Source organism: Camelina sativa, chromosome 4 (assembly GCF_000633955.1).
Source record: "Camelina sativa cultivar DH55 chromosome 4, Cs, whole genome shotgun sequence".
NCBI classification, from domain to species: Eukaryota; Viridiplantae; Streptophyta; class Magnoliopsida; order Brassicales; family Brassicaceae; genus Camelina; species Camelina sativa.
In genome coordinates this window covers 8,166,060-8,176,007 of record NC_025688.1, presented here as the reverse complement: position 1 = coordinate 8,176,007, position 9,948 = coordinate 8,166,060, and the positions used below count along the sequence as shown (strand labels likewise).

Here is a 9,948-nt window from a genome sequence, read left to right as displayed (position 1 = left end):
AACCTCTAAGCACCTTGTTGATCTCTATCAAGAGAGTCTAAAGAAAAATCCAGAAGCTAATTTGGTTCATCTCGATGGTGAAGGTGATTTCGACCATGAGAAGGATGACCTATTGGATTATGAAACCTCCGATTGTTTAGGAGAGGATAATTAAACTCAAATGTTGTTTTGATTTAATTTTGTGGTTTATGTTTTGCATTTGATTGGATTATTGTTTTGGATAATTATTTTGGTTTAAATTCAAATTATTTATTTCCTTCAATATATTACTTTAAAAGTTTAAAAATATAAATTCTTGTCTATATTAGAAATGGTTGAGGACAAGAACATACTTGTGGTGGATAGTGGATCCAGCCACATAATTTTGAAGGGTAAGAGATATTTTATTAATCTCATTATAAAAAATGCCAATGTTAGTACAATTGCGGGTATAGCAAACCTAATTGAAGGCTACGGCCAGGCTAATATTTTGCTACCTAATGACACACATCTTGAAATAAGTGATGTCTTGTATTCACCCAGCTCAAATAGAAGTTTATTGAGTTTTAAGGACATTCGTTTGAATGGTTTCCATGTTGAAACAAAGGGTGAAGGAAACAAAGAGTTTCTATATATTACAGAAATCACCCAAGGACATAAAAAGGTCCTAGAGGCTATACCTGCACTAGCCACTAGTCTTTACCATGCTAAGATTGATATGATAGAAGCTAACTTGGCAATGAACAAGATGTTCAATGAACAATTCACTTTATGGCATGACCGGCTTGGCCATCCGGGTTCGAACATGATGCGTAAGCTTATAATGAATTCAAATGGGCACACTCTTAAAGAGAGGAAATTTATCCCTAAACATTTCACGTGTGTAGCATGTGCACAAGGGAAACTTATTATACGGCCATCACCAACCAAAGTAAATAAAGAGACTTTAAACTTTCTGGAAAGGATCCAAGGAGATATATGTGGACCAATACACCCACCTTGTGGGACGTTTAGATATTTTATGGTCATGATAAATGCATCGACCAGATGGTCGCATGTTTGCTTATTGTCAACTAGAAACCTTGCGTTTGCTAGATTGCTGGCCCAGATTATACGTCTGCGAGCCCACTTTCCAGATTTTCCACTTAAGACTATACGTCTAGACAATGCTGGTGAATTTACATCCCAAGCGTTTAATGATTATTGTATGTCCATGGGGGTAAGTGTGGAACATCCCATGGCACATGTCCATACACAAAACGGATTAGCTGAATCCTTCATTAAACATATTCAATTGATTGCTCGGCCATTGCTTATGAGGTCGCAACTTCCTGTGTCAGCTTGGGGACACGCAATATTACATGCAGCAGAACTGATACGCATCAGGCCATCTAGTGAACATAAGTATTCACCATCCCAACTATTAACGGGTCATGAGCCAGACATATCCCATCTCAAAACATTCGGGTGTGCCGTTTATGTATCTTGAGCCAACTACTGGTGATTTATTTAAGGCCAGATACGCGGATTGTCACTTTGTTGAATCCGAGTTTCCTATGTTGGGTGGAGAGAATAACAAGCTGGTTAAGGAAATATCATGGAATCAAACATCCTTAAATTGGTAAGATCCTCGGACTCTAGCCTGTGATGCAGAGGTCCAGAAAATTATACATTTGCAAAAGCTAGCTATTTAATTGCCAGATTCCTTTGCTGACCCAAAGAGAGTAACAAAATCGTACATATCAGCTTGTAATGCACCAATACGTATTGATGTTCAGAAGGAACACAATAATCAAGTTGCTACAGAGTCTAAGGCCCGTTTGAAATGAGGTAGACCATTAGGTTCCAAAGATAAGAACCCTCGGAAATCTAAGAAAGGTGCAAATCAAACCGAGGTTAAGGAAATGATAGACATGGCCGCGGCAAATCCTAAGGTACCAAATGAGGTTCGGGACACTGAACCTCAAGGTCCTGAAGGTATTGATAATAATGAGATCTCAATCAATTATATCATGTCTAGAATACAATGGAACCGTAAAGATGTCGACATTAATGAAGTATTTGCGTATAAGATAGCACTTGAGATTAATGAGGATCATGAACCCACGTCTATATTAAAGTGCACTCAAAGTAAAGATTGGTTAAAATGGAAAGAAGCTATTGACGTGGAGTTAAACTCTTTAAAAAAAGAGGAATGTGTTTGGTCCGATCTTAAGGACACCATTCGATATAAAGCCAGTTGGACATAAGTGGGTTTTTGTAAGAAAGAGAAATGAGAATAATGAAATCTTGAGATATAAGGCACGACTTGTAGCACAAGGATTCTCCCAAAGACCAGGAATAGATTATGAGGAGACATACACCCTTGTGATGGATGCAACGACTTTTAGATATTTGCTAAGTCTGGCTATAAGAGAAAAACTAGATTTGCAGTTAATGGATGTTGTAACCGCATATTTATATGGTCCACTGGAAAATGATATTTATATGAGATTACCAGAGGGTATTGAGCTCAAAGATAAGAGTGGTTCTCAAGAACAATACTGCATAAGGCTAGACAAATCCCTTTATGGACTGAAACAAAGTGGGCGAATGTGGTACAATAGACTAAGTGAGTACCTAGCCAAAGAGGGCTATAAGAATGATGGCATCAGTCCATGTATTTTTATAAAAAAGTTTGCAAACAAAGGGTTTGTAATCATAGCAGTGTATGTAGATGATTTAAACATCCTTTGAACCTCTGGTGAAATTGCCCAAACAGTCGAATATCTAAAGAAAGAATTCGAAATGAAAGACCTAGGCAAGACTAAATTCTGTTTGGGATTGCAGCTTGAGTACATAAATGATGGAATCCTTGTGCATCAAATGGCATATACTGAAAAGGTACTCAAGAGATTTAATATGGACCAAGCTCACCCATTGACTAGCCCAATGGTTGTAAGGAGCATTGATGTGAATAAAGATCCATTCGGTCCAAAGAAGGACGATGAAGAAGTTCTCGGTCCTGAAGTGCCATACCTCAGTGCAATAGGAGCGTTAATGTTCTTGGCTAGCCACACTAGACCAGACATTTGTTTTGTCGTGAACCTCCTAGCAAGATTTAGTTCTTGTCCGTCCCAAAGGCACTGGAACGGTATTAAACATGTATTGCGTTACCTACAAGGGACGACAAATTTGGGTTTATTTTATACTAACCATAACAAAGAAGGTTTAGTTGGTTTTGCCGATGCAGGTTATCTGTCCGATCCACATAATGCTAGGTCTCAAACTGGCTATGTATTTACGCACGGTGGTACAACAATTTCTTGGCGTTCTATGAAGCAGACTATTGCGGCCACATCATCTAACCATGCAGAGATTTTAGCAATGCATGAAGCTAGTCGAGAGTGCGTATGGTTGAGGTCGATGACTCAACATATCAGGACGGACTGCGGTATGGTCGATGACAAGGAACCAACCGTGATTTATGAAGACAATACGGCTTGCATCGCACAACTTAAGGAAGGATATATCAAGGGAGATCAGACGAAGCATATATTACCCAAGTTCTTCTTCACACACGAATTACAGAAGGTCGGAGAAGTTCAAGTGGTACAAGTTCAGTCTTGCGACAACTCAGCCGATCTCTTCACCAAATCTTTACCGGCATTAACATTCAACAAGCTCACGAATTAGATTGGAATGCAGAGGCTTAAGGACTTTCAATGATGCTTAGAACAGGGGGAGCAATGCGTGTTGTACTCTTTTTCCTTCCCCATGGTTTTGTCCCAATGAGTTTTCCTGGTAAGGTTTGAATGAGGCAGCCCCCCCAAATGTATTGTACTGATCCCTTAACATCGGCACGGATATGTCATCCAAGGGGGAGTGTTGTAAAACACTTGGAGTGGACTTCCATAACCGGCCCATTACTTATCCTATTGTGTAAGGCCCATCGGCCATAACCTATTCGGTTTAGGATTAGGATTTGCCTTCTACTATATAATGTGCTTGTTCTATGAGTTAATGAGAATAAGAAGAAGAGAAACACTAAAACCTCTATCTTACTTTTATAACAATTAGTGTATTACTCTTTGTCAAACAAATCAAAGATTCAGTATCTTAAAAAGTAGTCAAAATTTTAATAAAATCTGTAAATTAATAAGTTAGGACTATGATTAACTAGAGATAAGGATCCATGGTATGCATGAGTAAATCTTTATGGTATCTAATTGTAAAAAAAATCATTTACTATAATATTTATTCTATAAATAATTTATTTATAATATTTATTTTTATGAATAGTTTATAAAATTTATGAAATTGAAATAAAAAATAAATTTATTTATAATGTTTCCAAATTACTCTATTTAATATTTCTATAATAAGATTAAATTGCATTTTAAAAAATGAAAAATCAAAGCATGAAATACATAGAGATTTTGAAATATTATAATTTGTATTTGAAAATTGAAGATATTAGAATGAAATGAAGGGTGTTTGATTAATGGTGTAAAGAAAGTTGAGATTGACAAATGTGAAGCATATAAAAAGCGAAAAAAAAAAGTTGTGAAAAAGCTGTGGAAAAAAGTTATTAATATATTAATTTGTTAAAATATTAAATTTATGGAGTAATTAATTTTCGAGATTAATGTACGAATAACCTCGAAAAGTTAGTCAACGGGAGGTATTAATTAAAAAAAAAAACGAAGGCAGACAAAATAGTAAAATACGGTGGGCGTCATAAATACTCCGAAACCAAAGGGGGACATAATTGTTAAATCACAAAACTATGGGAAACAAATCAAAAAAAAAAAAAAAGAAAGACTATCTTGGGGTCAAGACCAAGAAGAAAGAAACAGTAGTGTGATTACAATACATCTTGGTCTTCGTCTCCTCCAACAAGTCTTTTTTCTCACACACAGCCAATGGATTGTCGGAATTTTCTGACATTTTCCTTATGTTTTCTCTTGATTCTTCCTAAATTCTCATCTGCTGCACCTACCCGTTTCTTCACTCGATCGAGTAACAACAGGTTTAAGAAGATTACGATGAAATTGATTCGATTGTGTTTTTCTTTCGAATTTTGGTTTTGAGTCTCAGAGGGTTTTTTTTTTTTTTGCAGAGATGGGTCTGTGATTAAGATGAAAACGAGTGCTTCTTCTTTTGGTTTTGATCCAACCCGTGTTACTCAACTCTCTTGGACCCCCAGGTTTGTTTTTAGCTTTTGATCTTTAATTTGTTTTTGTGGATTTTTTTATTGTTGTTTAAAAGTTTGTGAGTTTTTTTTGCAGAGCTTTTTTGTATAAAGGGTTTCTTACTGATGAGGAGTGTGATCATTTTATCAAATTGGTATAGAAATCTTTAAACGTATTCTTAAGTTTTTTCTTTTTTTGTATTTGGTTTTGATTTTGAAGAACTAGTGATGATGGATTTGATATATGGGTTTAGGCAAAAGGAAAGCTTGAGAAGTCAATGGTGGCTGATAATGATTCTGGTGAGAGTGTAGAGAGTGAAGTGCGGACTAGTTCTGGAATGTTTCTTTCTAAAAGACAGGTGAGTTATATATATATTAGCTTTACAAGATGTTTGAATCCATAGACAGGTGACTGGCTTGTTTTAAGCTGTGGTCATTTCTTGCTTCATGTACAATTACCAATCCTCTCAGAGGAAGTGCCCCCTCTCATTTGAATTGATGATTTATTTTTTCTGAGAATGATTGATGTTCTGAGGTATATAATGTGGCTTTTGTAAGAAATGTATTCGGCTAGTTTACTCTACTAGTTAGATAGACTTGTTTGCTATTACTCGTATATGTCCTGAAACACTGCAGAATTCTGTTTCGTTGCTTAGACAATGTAGTAGCCTGAATGCAAATCTGTCTTGGTTATTCTAGAGGTTGTGTAAGCTTGAATGGTAAGGTTTTGTGTCTGTGCAGGATGATATAGTATCTAATGTCGAGGCAAAACTTGCTGCGTGGACCTTTCTTCCCGAAGGTATTTCTGACCAAATGTTGCCTAATTCTGTTTCTTGCTTTAGCCTTTAGTAGATTACAACTTCTCATCTCTTTTTTCTTTTTCTGTGTTGCGTATCAGAAAATGGGGAATCCATGCAAATATTGCACTATGAGAATGGTCAAAAATATGAACCCCATTTTGACTACTTTCACGATCAGGCCAATCTGGAGCTTGGTGGTCATCGGATCGCCACTGTATTGATGTACTTGTCCAATGTTCAAAAGGGAGGAGAGACAGTGTTTCCCATGTGGAAGGTAAACACATATATCACTTCTGGTTCCATAGATTTTCACCTATTATTTGGATTTCATATCCTGAGTAGCCTCATTTCAATTTGATTACACATTCTTATAGGGAAAGACAACTCAACTGAAAGACGATAGCTGGACCGAATGTGCAAAACAAGGCTATGCTGGTAAAAACACTGTTAATACTCTAACATCTATACACCTGTAGAATACTCTAGATTATCTTGAACATGCGTTTGGTTTAAAAGTGGAAAATGATAAAATTTAAAAGCTAAACACAAATAGGGATTGCAGTAGTATGGTTCTATGATAATGAAAGGTATCTCTCGAAATGGTATATTGCACTATCTGAAAAATCTTTCCTTGCAGTGAAACCGAGGAAAGGGGATGCATTACTATTCTTTAATCTTCATCCCAATGCAACCACAGATCCAACTAGTTTACATGGAAGCTGTCCAGTGGTTGAGGGAGAGAAATGGTCAGCAACCAGATGGATCCATGTAAGGTCATTCGACAGAGCGTTTAAGAAGCAATCTGGGTGTGTGGACGAGAATGAGAGCTGCGAAAAATGGGCAAAGGAAGGGGAATGCCAGAAGAATCCAACATACATGGTGGGTTCAGAAAATGACCATGGATACTGCAGAAAGAGTTGCAAAGCTTGCTCATCTTAAGAACAACAACAACAAGTAAATCAAAGCTCTTATTAAAAGGATGAACATTTTTGTAGAGAAACATTTCGTCAATAGAATGAAAAATTTAGAACAATATACTAAAAAATAATTCTGAATCCGTGTTACTGGTTTCATTGTTCAGGTCTGTTCCCTATGGTTCATAACTAGACCAAAACTTAATAAAAGTCAGTTTATCATCAACCTCAAGCAAGCAATGCATGACAACTGAATGCTTGTATTATTTTACAATCAGTAGTAGTGTACATGAGATGATAGTTGTCTAAACTACGTCATGCACTTCGAGACTCTATATTTCTAATGAAGTGTAACAATCATGCAATTACCGTTAATTAGGAGCCTTCGAGCATGAGATCCTCACCTTCTCTCTCTTTCTCTCTCTTTAGCCATGTCTCAGAGCTTTTGCATTGCATCACTCTATTTCCATAAAGCCTTTGTTGTTGTACTCTCAGACATTTCTCAGCTTCTTCTTCTTCTTCATCTTCTCTCTTGTGTGTGAATACCCAAAAAATGGGAATGCCACCATGTTGTGACAAATCCAATGTCAAGAAAGGTCTCTGGACCGAAGAAGAAGACGCTAAGATCCTTGCTTATGTTGCTATCCATGGTGTAGGAAACTGGAGTTTGATCCCCAAGAAAGCAGGTTCTTTCCAAGAAAATATCTGCTTACTTTTAAGACATCTCATCTCCTTATACAAGTCTGACATTCTTTTTGTTTCTTTCTTCGGTGCAGGCTTGAATCGATGTGGGAAGAGCTGTAGACTGAGATGGACTAATTACTTAAGACCTGACCTTAAACATGATAGCTTCTCTCCTCAAGAAGAAGAGCTTATCATTCAGTGTCACAGAGTCATTGGCAGCAGGTAATGAAGAAACCTAATTGCTAACTAACTTTTTAACAATGAGACAATTAAACTTGTTTTCAACATTGCTAATACTAAATAACTTCTGAACTGTTTTCAGGTGGTCTTCGATTGCGCGAAAGCTTCCAGGGAGAACGGATAACGATGTGAAGAACCACTGGAACACGAAGCTGAAGAAGAAGCTGATGAAAATGGGAATAGATCCGGTGACTCATAAACCAGTGTCTCAGGTCGTTTTAGAATTCAGAAACATTAGTGGCCATGGCCATGAAAATGCTTCCTTCAAGACAGAACCATCAAACAACTCTATACTCACACAATCCAACTCATCAGCCTGGGAAATAATGGGGAACACAACAATGAGCCATGAGACATATTACAACAACTCTCCTATGATCTTCACTAATCCCGCTTCATCTGAATTCCAAACTAGTCCATTCCATTTCTATAACCACTCAAATCATTTGCTCAATGGAACCACATCTTCATGCTCTTCCTCATCATCATCTGCTAGTATCACTCAGCCAAACCAAGGGGCTACTAACTTCTGCTGGAACGATTATCTTCTCTCGGATCCGGTCTTACCTCAGAACTCTCAGACACAAGTACTGGGTTCCTCAGCTACTAGCAACCTCACTTTTGCGCAAAACGAGCTTCATTTCAACAGCCTAGCCGAAAGCAGCGCCCATAACAACATCGATACAAACGCCTCGCGAACAAGTCATTCCGCGAGTTCATTTGTGGATGAAATATTGGATAAAGACCAAGAAATGCTGTCACAATTTCCTCCACTCTTGAATGATTTCGACTATTAGATCCTTCTTCTCGTTTGTTTGTTGTTGTTGCTTCTCTTGTAACCGGTTTATGATTTTCAAAAGCTATGATTTTTCAATAAGTTAAGATCTCTTCCCTTATTACTTGGGAAAACGAACTATTTCCCCCCAAGAACTATCATATCTCGTTGGATGGAGCCCGAACTTGAGCCACAATCTATATAGCTATGTCAACTATGACCAATCTCTATGTCCCCCCAAATTAAAAGTTCTACACCTATATTCCCATGAAAAAAAGTTCTATATCTAGTTACACCTAGACCTGGTTATGTGACGGTTTACTATTTGTTTAACCGTCTAACGAATAGCCTAAACCAAATTTGACCAGATTAAACCTGATTTTACCCGAATTTGTCGATTTAACCAGATATATCATCCTCTCAATCTCGAGAAAACCCTAAATCGAAAAATCCCCAAATTTCTCCCAACAAAACCCTAAATCGAAAAAATCCCCAAAACTTGAAGAACCCTAAAAACTGCGATTTCGAGTTCTTTCGAGTTGAGAGACGATGTCGTTAGTTGAGAGAGATCCCGACGGTGATTACGACAAAGAAGGTGAAGATCGAGACGAATTTCACATCGAACAGCTAGTTGAGGATTTTAGCGACAAACCTCCAATCCGCCACGATGTGTACCCAGAGAGTGAAGACGATGATGAAGACGGACCAGCAAGAGCTCGTACGAATATGAGGCGTGGGAATGGGGAGTTGTTCTATAAGCAGGCGTTTTTCAATGGAGTTGCATTCAAGGAGACGGTTCTCGATTATGTTCTCAAAACCGGGAGAAATCTGAAGCAGTACAGGTATGATAAAGCAAAAATAGGGTATAAATGCGTTGGTGTTAATGATGAGGATGGATCTAAATGTGAGTGGAAGGTTTATGCGTCGATTCTGTCAAATGATAGAGTATGGAAGATCAATAAATTTGTTGATAAGCATAGCTGTATCCCAAATAGCTAGGTTGTTTGTTGATAAGATTAGAGATGATCCCGAGTACTTCATGCCTAGGAAGATTGAGGAAATCGTAATGAGAGATTGGAATATTAGTATCACTAGGCCTCAGTGTCAAGCTGCTAGAAAGACTGCTAGAAAGACTGCTAGAAAGTGGATTGAGAGGGAGTATGATGAGCAGTTCCATAGATTAAGAGATTATGCAGCTGAGATTATGGCATCAAAACCGAATTCACATGTAAAGGTCGAGTGTATTACGGACGATGAAGGGAAGGACATGTTCAACAGGTTCTATGTTTGTTTTGACAACATTAGAAGAACATGGATGGCGACTTGTAGGCCGATCATAGGAATTGATGGTTGCTTTTTGAAGAATAAGATTAAGGGTCAGCT

The 9,948-nt window shown here is 37.6% G+C and overlaps 2 protein-coding genes across 3 annotated transcripts; both read left to right on the top strand.

Annotated features, from left to right (window-relative positions):
• LOC104780086 (probable prolyl 4-hydroxylase 7) lies at nucleotides 4,796–7,009 on the top strand. Its single transcript, XM_010504548.2, has 8 exons — nucleotides 4,796–4,990; nucleotides 5,081–5,167; nucleotides 5,250–5,307; nucleotides 5,407–5,511; nucleotides 5,894–5,951; nucleotides 6,051–6,226; nucleotides 6,327–6,387; nucleotides 6,590–7,009. The coding sequence occupies exons 1-8, from the start codon at nucleotides 4,884–4,886 to the stop codon at nucleotides 6,889–6,891; spliced, it is 954 nt and encodes a 317-aa protein (XP_010502850.1). The 5' UTR covers nucleotides 4,796–4,883; the 3' UTR covers nucleotides 6,892–7,009.
• On the top strand, nucleotides 7,191–8,627 carry LOC104780085 (transcription factor MYB35-like). Of its 2 annotated transcripts, XM_010504547.2 has the most exons (3): nucleotides 7,191–7,552; nucleotides 7,643–7,772; nucleotides 7,873–8,627. In XM_010504547.2, the coding sequence occupies exons 1-3, from the start codon at nucleotides 7,420–7,422 to the stop codon at nucleotides 8,585–8,587; spliced, it is 978 nt and encodes a 325-aa protein (XP_010502849.1). In that variant the 5' UTR covers nucleotides 7,191–7,419; the 3' UTR covers nucleotides 8,588–8,627. The 2 variants fall into 2 exon arrangements, with proteins under 2 accessions (XP_010502849.1, XP_010502848.1); XM_010504546.2 differs by having other exon boundaries at nucleotides 7,191–7,772.